The 19,129-nt window shown below is 42.9% G+C and overlaps 1 protein-coding gene across 16 annotated transcripts in view; it reads right to left on the bottom strand.

The window, feature by feature from the left end:
• The window catches only part of Lrrfip2 (LRR binding FLII interacting protein 2), a 106,280-nt gene that overhangs the window by 65,136 nt on the left and 22,015 nt on the right, over positions 1–19,129 (bottom strand). For all 16 annotated transcript variants that reach the window (XM_029481647.2, XM_085828085.1, XM_029481648.2 and 13 more), the window contains one exon: positions 32–118. In XM_029481647.2, coding sequence (XP_029337507.1) covers positions 32–118 — 87 coding nt within the window. The remainder of the gene's footprint in view (positions 1–31; positions 119–19,129) is intronic.

The raw sequence follows: 19,129 nt of genomic DNA, 5'->3' as shown, positions 1-19,129 counted from the left end.
CATATGCGCCCGCTAAGGCGGCTTCCATTACCTCTCTCTGCTGTCGTTCCAGTTCCCGCATGCGGATGTCTCTTGCTTCTGCCCTGGCGGCCCGCTTTGCTGCTAGCCTTGCTTCTGCCTGAAAAGTAACAAAAATCTCAGCTTTACGGAAAGAAGGAAAAGTACTTACAGACTAGACATGAGGACACCAACAATGGGCATGTCTTCCAAGGAGGTTGGAAAAAGAAAATATCATTTTAACAAGCTTGCCTGACCTCAGTCAACTTCCATCCATTCCCCTCTCTCTGGTCTCAAGTCTTGGTGTCAGGACCATTGTCTTCAGCTGCTCGCCTTGACTACATGCTTGATATACAGCTCACCACTTACTTCCCCAAAGCTCGCTCTGTTCCTTTCTTTCTTAGCAACTCAATCATACAAAGAACTTGAGAAACCGCTGTTATTTGATTTTCAATATTGCCAATATTTAAACTCGTTACCACTGAAGTCTCGAATTCTGCTCGTTCCAGGGTCTCCACCTCCCTGTTGCCACCATCCGTCCCCGTCCCTCTTAAACTAAGCTATAATTTAAGCATCAAAGGTAATGCACCATCTTTAAAGTGGACCAGGTGTGTTCAGGGCAGCATGGATGCAGACTAAGTCAACATTTTGAAGAAGATATAATTTGGTGGGTTTTAGTACTATTAACTCAAGAACCTCAGAGAGAAAGCCCACACGCATGAATAATTACTCCCTGCTGTACCCTACTAGCTCCAAGCAACTGCTAATCTCTAATAATCTGCTGTCCTCATACTTAATGTAAATGGAGTCACAACAGGAAAACCCAGCTCTGTCTCCTGCTTGGACTACAATCATCTTCAAATCATCTCTCTAGAATCTGCCCTATAATCCATCCTCTACAAGACCATAAAATTGACAACAATGTCTCTGACACCACTCAGGTGTTTAAAACCCTCTACTGGTTCCCGTTGCCTATAGTGAAAGTAAGAAGTGGAGGGACACCAAGGACAGGAGGGAAGAGGTGAAAGCAGAAACAAGGCTTCTCACATCTTAACCCCTCCCTCTTTCTGCTGAGACTCCGCCCCAACTGCACATGGCTGTGTAGCCTCAGGAGGCACTTCCACACTGTGGAAGGTTACCTGACAGAGACTGCATCTAAGCACCTCCACAGAACTCATCCTTCTCCATAGAGTGAGGCTGTGGGTGGCAGCGACTCTGCTCTTGCAACTGATTCCCTGACCATGCTCTGCACATAGGCCTAATTAACATTAGGAGAGTCATACTTCGCTCTGCTGTGGGAGCCCCTATAATAGAGAGTGAGTTCCAGGCCAGCCAGGGCTGTGAAAAGAGACCTTGTCTTTTGGGGGTGAGGAGGTATGGGAATATGACCGAGCAGGTAAAGGTCCTGGGACATACATGGCAGAAGGAGAAAATTAACCATGCAAGTTACCATCACACACACACACACACTGTGTTCAAAGCAATCTTTAAGAATTGAAACCTAAGCTAGAAGCAGGCAGGTCTCTGTGGTTGGAGCCAGCCTGGCCTACAGCATGAGTCCCAGGGCTGCCAGGGATCTGAGTTCAGTTCTTAACACCCACATGGCGGCTCACGACTCTGTACCTGCAGTTCCAGGAAACACAATGCCCTCTTCTGGCATCTGAGTACTAGGCATACAAGTAGAAGACAAGAGATACATGCTGGCAAAACACCCACACACATAAAACCTTTTAGAATCGCATGCTTCTTGGCACCCCACAACTTTAATGCCTCAACATTTGCTTTAAAAAATGTATATTTCAGGCTAAAGCCAGAATATCAAGGAAGTTCATAAACAGTTTGACGTGCTACACAGATCATTCAGATCTCTCTGGTCTCTGCTTTATGGTGATCCTCCCGTCCTTGGCCACATCCTTAGTCTAATCTGAGCTACAGGAGATGCTTCCCTCTGTGTTGTTGTATTTATGCCCATCCATAAGAACAGACTCAGCCAGAGCCTAAAAAGTCCATCCCATAAGCAATTAGAGTAAGTGCTAAGAATGCACAGTGTGAGATGACCAACCTCTGCCCTGTTAGTTTGGGCGAGCAGGGCACAGCTAACAACTAACTCCTATTTACCCCCATTCTGGCCATTGTTTCTCACAAGAGTTTTACGTCACAGAAAAAGACTTCGAGGCTTAGTTACATCTTAGTAAATAGCAAATGCATTTAAATCTACAAAGTAATAAACTTTTCAAATACTTTTTATATTATAGCCATGGCAATGAGTAAGAATTTTCATTCTATATACTTTAGCTTTCGACTTGTAGTCTCTGTTAGAAAACCAATTCTTTCCCTCCAGGATCTGTTGCCAATTCTGTACCATCCACACCAAAATGAGACTTACCATCCTAAATTATAGATAAACGACCAAAGGAAAAACCATGCACTCAGAGAGACTCACACGGTCATCCTTTTGTTACTTCATCTAGCTCTGTGGGGACAGTGTTTAAGCCACACTTAACACAGAGAAACAGGATTTAAAACTACCTGATTTGATTTTCTTCCTATACACTGCTATAAGACTGAGAAGCCAAGGCCGAGTCCAAAGCAGGAGACAAAGCCTGTGCTCTGCAATTGCCACACTAAAGTGAGCACTCAGGAGCGCAGCAAGTACAGCAGGGGTTCACCCAGAGTACAACCCATGGGGAAGCACATGCAGATTTACTTTACCAATCATCTCTCACACACACAAAGTAAATGGAACACAACTGAATTCAAACTAAATTAAAGCTAAATGCAGAAAGACCATTTGATACAAATAACTCCACTGAAAGATAAAATACAAAACACTTAACAGCAGAGACCCAAACAGACATTTATACACCAATGTTTACAGTGTCATAGTCCCAAAAACCACAAGGTGACAACAACCCAAATGGATGGATAAGCAAATTACATTAAGTCCTATGACTGGATATTGCTCCGTCTTTAGGAGGGAAGGACATCTTGATATGACCACACAGATGAATCTTATAAAGACTCTAAATGAAGCAAGGTAGATCCAGATGGATGACCATTCTCTCGCTGTACTTACGTAAAGTACCTAAGATGGGATTCATAGAGACAGAATGAAGGGTGGTTGCTAAGTGCTAGAAGGAAGGGGCGTGAGACTCCAGTGTTTAACAGGGACAGTTTCAGGGCTAAACGATAGTGAGGTTCTGCAGAAAGATCGAGGTGACAGGTACAAAATATAAATGTACAAAATGCACATAATGGGGGCTGGTGAGATGGCTCAGTGGGTAAGAGCACCCGACTGCTCTTCCAAAGGTCCAGAGTTCAAATCCCAGCAACCACATGGTGGCTAACAACCATCCATAACGAGATCTGGCGCCCTCTTCTGGGGTGTCTGAAGACAGCTACAGTGTACTTACATATAATAAATAAGAAAATCTTTTAAAAAAAAAAATGCACATAATGTGTGCAGAAATGCACACTCAAAATGGTTACCATGGTAAACCCAACGTCATGCATATTTCACCAAAAAAGATTTAGCTGTTGAAAAGTGATCATATAGACTATGATCACACATGAAATAATAATATTTGGAAGCCTAAATCATTTATGATTTTAGTCTAAAATGACTCCAATTCCTAACATTAACATGTACAATTGTGGACCTGGAATTCAGGTGAGAAGTCTCCTGTGCACTCAGGAGATGCTGGTGGCTGCGCTTTGAAATATGAGGCACATGAAGGCTGATGAAGGATGTAACAAACTAAAACTATAGTGTGCGCCTGGAATCCCAGCACTAAGGAGGCTGAGGCAGAAGAGCTGTAAAACTTGAAGCCAGTCTGGGCTACACATCCAGTTTCAAGCTAGCTTAGCCTAAGTAGAGACTGTCTCAAACAATAACAACCGACACGAAGTGTTGTAGCATGAACTTGTAATCTCAGTTACTTAGCAGGCTGAGGGAGGAGGACCACAGCAGTTCAGGTCCTACAGCATAATAGGCAACATAGAGAGATCTCATTACATACATACATACATACATACATACATACATACATTCATGCATACACAACTCAAAGACTTTTGCAGTGGATTTGGTACCAGAAAACAGACATCATGAAAGTTTCCTAAACGAAAACAAGGAGATCCAACCAGTATCAGTATTAATGGCCATGTAGATGCAGGCTAGTCCAGCCCTACTGCCAGTTGGTCTGCAAATGTAATAGGAAAAAAAGAAAACACTTAGAATTCTGTGAAGTGTGGCCCTAGAGAGAGCTCAGTGATTAGGAGCACTTTGCTGTTCTTGCAGAGGACCTGGGATTCAGCTCCTAGCATCCACACGGCAGCTAACAACCATCTGTAACTCTAGTTCCAGGTCATCTAATGCCCTCTTCTGACTTCCGTGGGCACCAGACACACACGTGGTGTATCAGACATATGCAAACAAAGCACTCAGACACATAAAATAAAATGTAGAAAACAAATGTTTAAGCGTATGAAGTAGGCAGCTGAGCTGGGCAAGGGGATCCTTTGAATATGTCTGGGACTTAAGATAGAGTGAGGATGAGCATGCGCAGCTATCACCATCAACATCTCCAGTGGACATCTGAGACTGGCAAGGATTAAGTGACTAGCATCAATGTCCTAGACTTTTATATAAAATGTAATGACAAGTGCATCGGCATGGACTATGTTTGCTGCCTTAATTGTTGCTGCTAATTCTGTTAAATTTAAAGGTGGTCCCTCAAAAAAGCTCCCAGCAAAAGAAAGCAGAGACAGGCGGATTTCTGAGTTTGAGGTCAATCTGTTCTACAAAAGGAGTTCCAGGGCAGCCAGGGCTACACAGAGAAACCTGTCTTTTTTTTTTTTTTTTAAAGCTGGCATACCTTCTAACTTAGACACCTTGTATCAAACAACTAATTGTTAGTCCCTGCAGCCAGAAGAGGGACAAAGTTCTTGCTTAGTAAGGCAGCATTCACACTAAGAAAATGAGCTACAACCTTCATATTGAGCATTTGTGCCAAATTCCTGGTCTAAGTCAAGTGTTAACATGCCTTTGTTCACAGGATGGAATGTCACTCACAAGGTGGCAATGCCAGTAGAACCACACACTTGAAGCACAGACTGAATCCTGCCACCAGCTTGTAGAACTATAAGCCTTTGTGCCTGCCCTTCCAGAATGTTTACAATACTAGGGTATTGATATGATTCCTGTGAACTGAGGGGAACTACAGTTCTCAGATGCAGTGTAGCAGCTGACTTTCTCCAGCCGGTGTCACAGTTGAAGTGTGTTGAAATACACCATGAATCTCTGAGTGAAGCTCCTCTTGAGGGAGGTGTTCATTAAACATGTTTGTCCAGGCAATGCTGCAAATAACAGCAAAAAAGAAGAAGAGAGCCCAGATCTGTCACTGAATGCAGCTATCCTGAGCCATCCAGGCTACATCCGTGCAGCTTCGCCATCTACCAGCCTCACAGAGCTCACTGCTTGAGCGTGTGCTGAAGACAGGACTCGCTGCTGTTCTTCTAGGAAGCTGAAAACGGTGCAGCTCTCATCACTGGTGAGGTCCCCAGCAAGACTGCCTGTTAAGAAGCTTCTCTGGCCCAGCAGTGGGGAGGGGGAGAGGAGGGAAAAGGGGGAGGGGAGGGGAGGGGAAGGGGAAGCAGCAGCAGCAGCTGCTTCTCTGACTATGTACCACCTTGTGAGTGACATTCCAAGAAGGCGGCAGGTGGGGAGCCATCTTGGGTTTTGGGTCCCAGATCCCTGAGAGACTAGTCTGCGCAGGTGAGAGTGCGGACTACAGAAGCTACACAGCTTCTGGGACAGGCCCTGTTTCAGGCCTTCATCTTCAGCCAGGAGGCAGATCCGAACGCCAGATATCTGTGCACCTTCCCTGTAAGAGGAGAGCTTGCCTGCAGAGAGTACTCTGACCACTGAGACTCAGGAGAGAGCTGGTCTCCCAGGTCTGCTGACAGACGCTAACAGAATCACGGGAGGAAAAAGCTCCAACCAGAGACAACTATAACAACTAACTCCAGAGATTACCAGATGGCGAAAGGCAAACATAAGAATCTTACTAACAGAAACCAAGACCACTCACCATCATCAGAACCCAGTACTCCCACCTCAGCCAGTCCTGGATACCCCAACACACTGGAAAAGCAAGACTCAGATTTAAAATCATATCGCATGATGCTGGTAGAGGACATCAAGAAGGACTTTAATAACTCACTTAAAGAAATACAGGAGAACACTGCTAAAGAGGTAGAAGTCCTTAAAGAAATACAGGAAAACACAACCAAACAGGTGATGGAATTGAACAAAACCATCCAAGACCTAAAAAGGGAAGTGTAGAAAACCCAAAGTGAGACAACACTGGAGATAGAAACCCTAGGAAAGAAATCTGGAACCATAGATGCGAGCATCAGCAACAGAATACAAGAGATGGAAGAGAGAATCTCAGGTATAGAAGATTCCATAGAGAACATGGGCACAACAATCAAAGAAAATGCAAAAAGATCCTAACTCAAAACATCCAGGAAATCCAGGACACAATGAGAAGACCAAACCTATGGATAATAGGAGTAGATGAGGATGAAGATTTTCAACTTAAAGGACTAGCAAATATCTTCAATAAAATTATAGAAGAAAACTTCCCAAACCTAAAGAAAGAGATGCCCATGAACATACAAGAAGCCTACAGAACTCCAAATAGACTGGACCAGAAAAGAAATTCCTCCCGACACAATAATCAGAACAACAAATGCACTAAATAAAGATAGAATATTAAAAGCAGTAAGGGAAAAAGGTCAAGTAACATATAAAGGCAGGCCTATTAGAATTACACCAGACTTCTCTCCAGAGACTATGAAAGCGAGAAGATCCTGGACAGATTTATACAGACCCTAACATAACACAAATGCCAGCCCAGGCTACTATACCCAGCAAAACTCTCAATTACTATAGATGGAGAAACCAAAGTATTCCATATAAAACCAAATTCACACAATATCTTTCCACGAATCCAGCCCTTCAAAGGATAATAAAGGGAAAACACCAACACAAGGACAGAACTACACCCTAGAAAAAGCAAGAAAGTAATTCTTCAACAAACCTAAAATAAGACAACCGCAAGAACAGAATGTCAACTCTAACAACAAAAATAACAGGAAGCAACAATTACTTTTTTTTTTTTTTTTTTATTAAGTACACTGTAGCTGTCTTTAGACACTCCAGAAGAGGGCGCCAGATCTCGTTACGGATGGTTGTGAGCCACCATGTGGTTGCTGGGATTTGAACTTTGGACCTTCAGAAGAGCAGTCGGGTGCTCTTACCCACTGAGCCATCTCACCAGCCCCCAACAATTACTTTTAATTTCTCTTAACATCAATGGACTCAATTCCCCAATAAAAAGATATAGACTAATAGACTGGCTACACAAACAGGACCCAACATTTTGCTGCTTACAGGAAACCCACCTCAGGGAAAAGGACAGACACTACCTCAGAGTGAAAGGCTGGAAAACAATTTTCCAAGCAAATGGTCCGAAGGAACAAGCTGGAGTAGCCATTCTAATATCGCATAAAATTGACTTCCAACCCAAAGTTATCAAAAAAGACAAGGAGGGGCACTTCATACTCATCAAAGGTAAAATCTACCAAGAGGAACTCTCAATTCTGAATATCTATGCTCCAAATACAAGGGCAGCCACATTCATTAAAGAAACTTTAGTAAAGCTCAAAGCACACATTGAACCTCACACAATAATAGTGGGAGACTTCAACACCCCACTCTCACCAATGGACAGATCCTGGAAACAGAAACTAAACAGAGACATATGGACACTAACAGAAGTTATGAAACAAGTGGATTTAATTGATATCTACAGAACATTTCATCCTAAAACAAAAGGATATATACCTTCTTCTCAGCATCACATGGTACCTCCTCCAAAATTGACCATATAATTGGTCACAAAACAGGCCTCAACAGATACAAAAATATTGAAATTATCCCATGCATCCTATCTGATCACCACAGACTAAGGCTGATCTTCAATAACAACATAAATAATAGAAAGCCAACATTCACATGGAAACTGAACAACACTTTACTTAATGATTCCTTGGTCAAGGATGAAATAAAGAAAGAAATTAAAGACTTTTAGAGTTTAATGAAAATGAGGCCACAACATACCCAAACTTATGGGACACAATGAAGGCAGTCCTAAGAGGAAAACTCATAGCCCTGAGTGCCTCCAGAAAGAAAGTAGAGAGAGACCAAGAAGGCACAAGAGCTGGGAAGGCCATCAACTGTGCCCAGGGAGCTCAGGGACAGGCTAAGTACCATCCCTAACACTTGGTAACCTAGTCAGCGAAAAGAGAATATCTCATAAAAGATGAGTATGGAAAAACCTTCAGGAGGATACACATTTCTACGTATATGGAAGCCTGGAGTCGTTATTGTTGTTTGCTTTTACTCAGTGCTTGTTAATGGAAAGAACCTGACCAAAACTGTGTCACATATTTTAAGACTCAAGGAAAAAAAAAAAAAAAAAAAAAAGGTTAATGAGAAAGCAGAGGGGAAAAGACCTCACATCCACCGAGCCACAGTCACAGCTACTAGAATGGTTTTAACAAAACAAATTATATTTTAAGGAAAGTAATTAGAGCTGGCAAGAATGTGGCAAGATCAAACCCCACACCACTGCCGGCAGTGTAAAACGGTACACAGCTGCTTTGGGAAAGTGTAGCCGTTTCTGCAGAAGTTAAACACAGAGTTGCCATAAAGCCCAGCAGTTACCAACAGATGTGAACCCACAAATATTCACAACAGTTCTGCTCAGAACAGTCAAAATGCAGAGATAACCAACATTCCAGCTGCTGGTGAGTAGATAAACAAATGCGGGGGATCCACTACTGGAATACTACTCAGCCATTAAAACAAACATGGACTAGAAAAGGCTGCAACATAGATAAGCCTTGAAAACATTTTGCTGAGTGAGAAAAGACAGAAAGGAAAAGTGACACGTGATTCTATGTCTATAAAATACCAAGAATAAGCAAATCTATACAGACAGAAACTAGACTACTGGTTGCCAGGGAAGGATAAGATAGGGAGTGACTGCTAATTAAGAAGGGAGTTCTCCAGGGGCTGATGAAATGCTTTGCAATTTGATAAAAGATGATAACTGTACATCACAGTAAGCAGATTTTAAAAGAATGCAATATCCTAAAATGGTACATGTGTTGGTCACTGAGTTATATTCTTTTTTTAATCTTTATCTTTATTTTATGTGCATGGGTGCTTTGCCTGTATGTATGCCTGTGCACCGTGCACATGCAGTGACCAGGAGCAGAAGAAGGTGTGAGATTGCCTGGGCCTGGAGTTGCAGACAGTTGTATGTCCGCACGTGGGTTCTGGGAATCAAACCCAGATCCTCTGCAAGAGTACTCAATGCTCTTAGCCACTGAGAAGGCTCGCCAGCCTACTGAATTATATCATAAGGTAAGCTTTCTTAATAAATAAAAGTGCATTAAAAAAAAAAAAGCCCAAGTTACAAGGTGTGGAGGCAACATCTGCAATCCTGGTACCTAGGAGGCTACGGCAGGAATGTGCCATCCTTATCTACATAGGGAGTCTGAGGCCAGCCACACACAAACACACATACAAACAGAGAGAGACAAACAGTGAGAGAGAGAGAGCGAGAGAGCGAGCGAGCAAGAGAGAGAGAGAGAGAGAGAGAGATAATAAAAATATGCAAAATTCCAATTCACAAAGTTTAATGTATAAACAGAAGAACAGAAATTTTATGACCTATAAGGTTTAGGAAATATTGGGTTGAACTTCTTTTTAAGTCAGAATATTAGTAACAACGAGCATCAGGAATCTCAAATTGGGGCACAGAATATATAGCATTTCTTGGACCAATTACTTGAGTTTACTAAGTAAACCCTAAGTAATCCTTGAAACATGATGATCCAGGGATACAGCCTGAGGAATCAGCTTATGAAAATACACCAGAATCCAACTCAAACTGGAGTAAGTCTGCTAACGGATAACCTTACCTAAAATTAAACAATATTATCAGAATAACTTCCTCATAATCAAAACCCAAACTTTCACCTGGCACAGTCGGTTATAACTATAGTCCCAGCTGATCTGGAGGCTGAGGCCAGAGAATCTTGAGCCCGGGAATATGAATCTAGCAAAGACAATATAGCAAGAGCCCACCTCAAAAAAATAAAATAAAATAAAAAATTAAAAAAAAAAAAGCCACACTTTGCAGATAGTGGGCAAATGGAGATCTCACTGCTCTGCCTGGTGCCATTGTACACTGACTTACCGGCAAGACTGGATGCCTGCTGGCTTCTAATCCACAACATCAATCTCTGGGTACAGAGGACAAATGCCTTGTCAAGAACACCACCTCACCTGCAAACACTGGAGCCAAGACCACATCCTAAGACTCACACTGGTAGTCCATACTCTCACCCACTCTACTACAACCTGTCTATACATGCAGTCTGAGCCAATCTCCTCAGACAAACCACAGAGCTTTGCTTTGGATGGTTTTCAAGTGAGCTCCAATTCTCTTTTCTGTGGAGCTGCCCTGGCTGTTCTATTGGTTCTTTGACCACTCACTCCTGCACACCAGATGCAGATAACCTCCTTTTACTCTGCCCTGCCTTTCTGCTCATCTTTGATCATAGTTCAGCTCTCAACCAATGAGGATTCAGATCCAGTACCACACACACTGACTGCTCAGCTATAATCAAAGCCTCCATCTCTTAACACCTAATGGATGAGCTAGCAGCAGAGCAGAGCAAGTGAAAACAACTCTACCCTTGTCTAGTGGGCAGCCTGGCCTCACTAGTCTCCCACAAGGGAGCCCACACCATCCCACTCAAGCCTCAGGACCTCCCGACCCCCTAAATCCATCCTCGATTCCTTCCAACAGATCCCTCCTCTTCCCAACAGCTCTTACCACTTTCACCTAGAGCACTACAAAGCTTCCTAATTCTAACTTCACTTTCTCCCTTCTTTGAGACTTCCCGCTATATGCTATTAGGTCACCCTACAGAAGCCCCCAAGAACAAGCACAGTAAAACTTCTCAAACTTAAAACATAGACAGTCTTGATAGACCTTGTGGTGTCCAATACCCCAAAGCATCCACAAGCTTTCTGCATTTTAAATTCAGATTCTGTAACTGCTTCAGTTTAGCAGGCACAATGACCAGGTTAAATTTGCTGTAGGTTCCTGCAGCACTCCAATCAGAGGCCCACCTGAGGCCTTCAATCCTCTTAGAACTCTGCTCACTGGATAGACAAGGAAGGAGGGGCTGCTTCATCAGCTGGGCAGTGTTCACTGTTTACTTTGATAAAATCCCAATATCACGTCTCACTTGAGACTACTTTTCTGGTATGAAACAAAGGTACGCTTACTTCACAATAGTCTGAATCTAGTACCTAACACTTCAGAGGCAATAGAGTTAACCAAGACATAAATACATTCTATAAATTGGGGTAGGTCCATCAAGTTATGAAGACTACCTACTGAACCACAAATAGGTGCTTTTGTTTTGTTTTTAGGACATATATACTCTATGAACCACAGAGGCCTTCAGAAACAAAGTAGGTACCACTGAAAACTGTCATACTAATACAGACTGTTTGAAATAAGCAGGAAGAGAGCATTTCTAAGAGATACAATGGGAATGGTGTCCGCTGTCAGTGGCGAAAGTTCTAAATATCGCATTTCGCCTCCTTCCTACATGAGATGTTTCTCCACTTGCTCCAATGCCTTTCCCACCACAGAAGGAATCTTTCAAATGTGTCTAAAGATGAGCTTGAAGTAGAAAATACAGCTTGTGGCCTGAAGGAGGCATTCCCTTCGCATCTTCCTGCCCAAGTCAGACCTCCCAGACTCTATGCTGTCCTTTTTCCTTCATCTCAAGTCCCACTGAAGAGCCGTCCTTCCTGTTTGAGGTCAGAGCTGCCTCAAGCCCATCACCCTCAAACACATCCCTCCAAACTGCCATTAAGACTCACCAGCCGGGACCCTGTCCCAGCTATCCTGTCTTTCTTTCCTATCTTAGCTTCTTCTTCTATTGGCTCATCAAAATTGGGAACAAGTTCTGTCCCATCTTTAAAAATTGAGTAAGGAATCCGTACCCAGCACAGATCTACAGTCTCTCTTGGCAGCCCAGTTCTCACATAGCTCCCTCCTCACTTCACACTTGGTTCAAATGACTACAGTCTGGCTTCTGGCCAAATCACTGAACTGAAACTACTCAGTCAGAGGTCACTAATGACCTCTAACTACCAAACCCAGTGGAATTCCTAAGTTCTTATCTCACTTCTCTCGGCAGCTGAAATCACTAACCCCTCATTCCTCCTGAAAACTGCTGGTGTCCTGTAGCACTAGCACCTTCTGGTCTTCTCTGTGCTTTCTAATATCCCTCTTCTGAATCCTGTGTGGACACACATTTCTTTTGTAGATCCTTAAAGCTTTAACAGAACTGGAGTTTCCAGGCTTAATCTTCTGTCTCTGCATTCTATCTTCTCTCCTGGGTGATACTACCTTCAGTTGATAAGTCAGCAAATATTTATGTCCATGACAGGCTCCTCTCCCACCCAGCTGATCTAATGGGCTATTAGAAATGGGTCCTGTCCCACAAGAACTTCAGACTCAATAAATCCCTAATTAAACATAGAATCTTTACTTTAAGGTCTCTCTTCTTGTTTTTAGCTTCTATCACTGTCCCTCGACTCAGAAGATGAAGTGGTGAAGGCCAATAAGGCTCTTTCCCTTTTCCTAGCCTCCCTCCACAGCACAGTCCCTGAGCCCACCTCCTCAGCTCTCACAAGTCTCCACACTTTGCCATTCTCCCTGAACCGCCCCCTTCCCTCAGCCACAGCTTGCTCCAGGCTCTCATCATCTCCAGAGATGCAAACAGCAACTTTCTCCCCGGCTCTCCCCTCCTCCAGACCCCAGACACTTCCCATGGTGACTAGGGAAACTGCCCTGGAGGCCTAATCTAATTGTGGCCCCAAAGAGTTCAAAGTCAATTCCAACTCCCCCAATGTACACAGTGTGATATATTCATGTAATAGGCCATGAGCTACTAGCCCGGCAGTTCATTTCTCCACATCCCACTACCTGTTTCACACTCTTGTACCTGCAGACACTTGGGATTCAAAATACAAAATCTGGGAACTGAGGCACAAGGCACTACAAGTTTGGGGCTACAGAGCTGCAGTAAATCTTTACTCACTCACTAGGTGTGTGAAGGCAGGAACCTATAATACCAGCACTTGGGAGCTTGAGTTAGGAGGATCATAAATTTGAGGTCAGACAGGGCTCTATAGTCATATTGTGTCTAAAAAAAAAAAAAAAAAAAAAAGAGTGAAACCATCAAGAAAAATGACTAACTCAGGTAGCGCGTGCTCAGCATTTACTGTTAATTTTGTTTATTCTTCCATGGCACTCAGGCCAAAAGAACACTGAAGAACAAATTAAGAGGCATAATATTTATTGTGTTGCCATGGTTTCCAAATTAACAAATAAGAGTTATTACTCCATGTTCCTAGCAACTTCCCTTCAATCCAAAATGTGAGGTATCCTTTTTCTTAATTAGACCTTGAAATGTATTGTGTTTAACAATTTAAAAAAAAAAAAAAAAAAGCTTTGGTACTTAGGAACAAATATTTAAATTTTTCTGAACATAGGCATTAATATGTATTAGATAAAACTGAAACAATAAAATCTAGAAAATATAACTCTTCTTTTCATAATTGTCAAAAACTGTATCTTCTTTTTTACGCAGAGACCTTTTGACAGCAAAAACAATCTTACCAATTAAAAAAGGAAATCAAAGGTTAAGAAGATTAATTACTGAGATCTGATTACAAACTAATAAATAGCCCAAGAAAAGCAAAACGTAGGGTCTGCAATGACGCAATCTACCCAAAGGAGGCTCTGAGTACTGTAGACGTGCTAGGGGCTGGGCTTGAAGGATGTGTCACACCTAGACAAAATGAACCCTTTAGCATAATCATGCTCCTTTGATTCCAGACAGCAACAAATCAAGGGACAGAGAAGTTCTGAGAGCAACACTGGTCTTCCAGAGGGGAGAAACAAGCAGGCAGGAAGTGACAAGCAGGCAGCAGTGGGTAGCCTGGCCACAAAGAGTGCTTCAGCTCCATCTCTCTCTCCCTTTTCTCCTCTGCTGAGGATAAGGGAGAAACAGACTGGCTCAATGCATACTGTAAGACACCTGAAAGAATTCTGGGTAAAGGTACAACTTAGACCAGCTCCTTCAGACGATGTGCTAGTAAAGTCAGTACTCAGAAAGGAGGACATTCGATTGTTTTTAACTGTGTAGAAATGGAAAAACATTGACTTCTCCTAAGTAAAATAAGGAACTGCTATTTCACAATAATTTATGAATTTTGTAAATCAACACTGAGAACACTTAAATTACAGAGGAAGAACCCTAACTCATGGAATTATTTTCTCTGACAAACCCAATTTGTACAGAATAATCTAAATCAAATACATAAAGAAAAAAAAGGTGTCAAAGATAAAACTCTAACTTGACCTGGAACTCCTTACAACTCAGTCAAAGAGAAGTCACCTTCCCCTCGCCCTAGATGATGGCGATCACACTGTGAGTTCAATTACCCCAATGTGCCAACTAGATACAAGGACTGAGAATCTGCTAAGGCCACCTCTCACCTATGAGCTCGCAGTCTGTGTTCTCAAGCCTCCCTGTGAAGTTTCCAGCCACCTGAAACACAGCACATGCCAACACGAAACCATGCCTTCCCCCTCCCCAATTCTGACTCTCCTTACCATCTATCCAGATGTATTCGCCCGGGTCCTGTCTCCGCCACCTATCCATAGCCACTCAAAGCACCAACTACTTCCCTCCCCATTCCACCCACCCCACCCCTGTGGCTCCTGACTCACCTCCGTGAAACCACTGATGCCTCTTCTCTGATACCATCTCCAGCCCATAATAAGCCATCCTTCTGATCATTCCACTCCTACACAAAACCTTCACTATTTCCCCACTGTTCTTAGTACAGACTAATGCTCCTAAACATAACACATGAGAGTCTATCATCAGGGCTCTCGGCCGCATCCCTGCTAAGCATGCTTGTGCTGTGCACTGCAAGTTTAGCAACATCCTCAGCCTCTGCCCACATTGCCCGGGCACCTTCCCCGTGCCGCCCTTCACTGTGGCAGGCACACATGTCCACAGACATTGCCAAACATCCCAGGGAACAAAACTAGCCCCTAGCTGCAAACTACTAGCTTGAGTTAGTTAATTCCTCTTTCTTGTCCTGTCTCAGCTGTCACCTGAAGTAACTAGAGGCCCTCGATGATGGCATCCACACCTCTAAGAGGTCAGGAACTATGGGGATTCCAGCTCTCACCTCACCCTCCCAAGCATTATGGACTTGGCAAGGTTACCTGCTGCTTAGACTCAGAACTGATGAAGTGGTAATGCATTAAAGGGCCCAGGGCTGTTCCTTAAAGCACTGAGACAGCGTGTAACAGTAAAAGCTGAACAAACCTTAGCTGCCGCTGTTAGTCCTTGGGTTCTATACACCCCTTCAAATTCACAAGCTTACAAAAAGTTCTCTGACAACTCCCTCTCCCTTGAGGAATAGCCCTCATCCTACAAACCTCAGGTGAAAGGCCACTTCCTCCAAGGAAGCCTTCCCAAGGCCCTCAAACATGTCCCTTGTGGCACACTCTTTAATGAAACTGTTTACTGTTCTCTCAAAGCACTTAACAGTTATAAATACACACATTACATATTTCCTTGATTCTAAGAATCCCAGTGACTATAGCAGACACAGATAACCAGTTTTCAAGACAAAAAGGAATTGCTAAGTATCTGAACTCTGAGGAAGAATCCATTATGTGGCCTTCAGTGCCTATTTCCCCTTTTGAATCTAAGCTCTATGGTAGAACTATATACTCTATACCCTCTAAATGTAGCAGTGTCCATACATAATAGATCTTTAATTAATGTGTGCTGAATGAATATTAAAAGTTCACTTTACCGGGTGTGGTTAACCATGTCTACACAGTGAGCTCCCAGCCAGTCAGCACAACACAAAAGGAGATCGTGTCTCAAAAATAGATTAAAAAGGAAGGAAGGAAGGTAGAGAGAGAGAGAAAATTATACTTCAAAAAAATTAAATAAAACACAAGCTAGGTGGTACCAGATGCCTTTAATCGCAGCAGTAGGGAGGCAGAGGTAGAGGCAGGTGGATCTGTTAGTTTGAGGCCAGCCTGGTCTACAGAGTAAGTTCCAGAACAGCCAGGGTTATATAGAGAGACCCTGTATCAAAAAGCAAATAAAAACAAAAAAAACGAAGTTCATATTTGTTTTAAAAAGTAACTATACCCTTAGGTGAAAGCTGGAGTTAGTACTCATAATTCTTGCAGACTATGATAATCCACATTTTTTAAAAGATTAATTTATATACATGAGTACACTGTAACTGCCTTCAGACACAGCAAAAGAGGACATTGATCCCATTACAGATGGTTTGTGAGCCACCATGTGGTTGCTAGGAATTGAACTCAGGACCTCTGGAAGAGCAGCCAGTGTTCCTAGCCACTGAGCTGCTCTCTGCTTCCAGCTCTGGTAATCCACATTTTAAGAAAGCTTTTGTACTTGCCAAAAGTTTTTCTAATCTTCTATTTACTGTGAACTAAAAATAAATCAATTACTCAGAGCAGCAGTATTCCCATCAGCTCTGCTCAGCTCATAAGGATCCACTCCAAAAAGCACTGCTAGAATGTGTCTTTTTACCTAAGCCCAATCCGCATCTCCATACCTTTTCCTCAGGCTGTTAATCTATAATCAAGAGCCACAAACTTCTGGTTCTCCTAGATGCCTAAATGGCTGTTACCTCCTTAGACCATAAATGGCAAGCCAATAAAGTCTAGTCTACAGATGAGCTTAGGAACAAAAAGAATATACACACAATGGACTATTACTTAGCCACTAAAAAGAATTTAGATTGCCTAAAAGAAAATAAGACTGTTAAGAGCCAGAGATCAGGAAGACTGCTCTAAAACCGCGTCTTCTAGACATGATAGGGTCCTTGCCACTCAGGAACTCACAGCAGCTGTGGCTGCCTACGCAAGACTTACACAAGATCAAGCCAGTCAACATTTCAGCATGGACAGGGGAGGCTCTCATAAGGCCCCACCCCTACCTAAAGAGCTACTGGCAACTGACAGCTCCTGGGAAAGAGAGAATCAGTTTATCCAAGGGTGTGACCCCTGTAGACTGCCCATGTTCCAGCAGATGCACCCACACCCATGTACACACAGGCAGCCCTAACTGGACTTAGTGGAGTATTTAAGAAGAAAAGAAAAGAAAAAGAAAAATGACATGAAGTTGGGAGGGAGATTGGGTGGGGGTAGTTGGGTATAACGGGATAGAGATGAGCAAAATATATTAAATGCATATCTGAGATCCTCAAAAAATAATAATAAACATATCTATAGAAAAAAAGGCTATCTGCAATCCTTTCTAAAGGTTTCAACTTCTCAGACTACTCCTTGTTTTTTTTTTTTTTTAAAAAAAGTAAATGCTCCAAAATTTTTTTTAAAGTGTGTGTGTGTGTGTGTGTGTGTGTGTGTGTGTGTGTGTTTTCTAAGGCACATGTGTATGGTTCAGTGGACAATTTTGAAAGTTGTCTTAGTTAGGGTTTTACTGCTGTGAACAGACACCATGACCAAGGCAACTCTTATAAGGACAACATTTAATTGGGGCTGGCTTACAGGTTCAGAGGTTCAGTCCATTATCATCAAAGAGGGAGCATGGCAGTATCCAGGCAGTCATGGTACAGGGATGAGCTGAGAGTTCTACATCTTCATCTGAAAGCTGCTAGCAGAATACTGGCTCCCATGTGGTTAAGAGAAGGGTCTCAAAGCCTACCCCTACAGTGACACACTTCCTCCAACAAGGTCACACCTCCTAGTAGTGCCACTCCCTAGGCTAAGCATATTCAAACCACAAGAGAGGTTCTGCTTTTAGCCTTGTTGAAGCAGGGTCTCTCATTCTGCCCTATTATGTACTTCAGGCTAGGTGGCCCTCAAGCTCCCAGGCAATTCTCCTACCTCCTCCTTCCATCTCACAGCAAGAAAGAGAGGATTACAGATGTGTGCTACCACAGTTGGCTCTATACTCTCAAGGACCTGCACCTGTCAGGCTTGTGAGACAAGGGCATTGACCACTGAACCCTCCCCACGTCCACCTCCCACTATGAAACAAACACTCTGGTGATTTTAGTTTTTATCTAAAAGTATGTGTCTTGTATAAATACTTAAGGTCACTATAAAGGACTGTTTTTTCATTTTTTAAAATATCTTTTTTAGCTAAAAATATCTGGTTTCTACTATAAAGTAATTGTATAAAGTTTTTAGATAACTTTTCTTTATTTCAACACTGTCCTACTCAGTTTTTAGTTAATGTTGCTTCAAATACTATTCTACAAAATTTGACTTCTACACTAAAATGCTTGCAAAGCAAGCATGAAGACCGGAGTTCAATCACCCAGAATTCATGTTAAAAAGCTGTGCATGCCTATAATCCCAGCACTGAGTAAGTGGAGAGACATGAGGAGCTTGGGCTTGCCAGCCGTCTGTCCAGCTAACCTGCCAGCTCCAGCTCCAGCTCCAGCTCCAGCTCCAGAGAGAGCCTGCCTCAAGAACATATGGTACAAGAGCGATGGGGTGCAGAGGGCAAAAGCTCTGATGGGCAAGCCTGGTGATGGCAGTGTGAGCCCGAACCCCATTGGAGAAGGAAAGAAATGACTTCTGAAAGCTGTCACCTGACCTCCACCAGCACGGTGTGGCAGGAGTATACACACACACACACACACACACATATATTCAAATATAAAAAGGGACAAAAAGCAATTAAAGAAGACACTCCGTATCGACCCCTGGCCTCCATGTCTGTACACATAGACACACGATAAAAAATAATTCTTAAAAGGGTGTGGTGATACAACTCTGTTTACGAAGAGAGTGGGGACAGTATAAAGTCGGGAGAATCAGAAGTTCAAAGTCTACATAGGGATTCTGAGGCCAGGCCAGGC

This window comes from Mus caroli, unplaced genomic scaffold (genome assembly GCF_978045245.1).
Source record: "Mus caroli unplaced genomic scaffold, Mus_caroli_1 scaffold_11, whole genome shotgun sequence".
NCBI classification, from domain to species: Eukaryota; Metazoa; Chordata; class Mammalia; order Rodentia; family Muridae; genus Mus; species Mus caroli.
The sequence above is the reverse complement of the archived record's forward strand: the minus strand, read 5'-3'. Positions and strand labels throughout refer to the sequence as shown.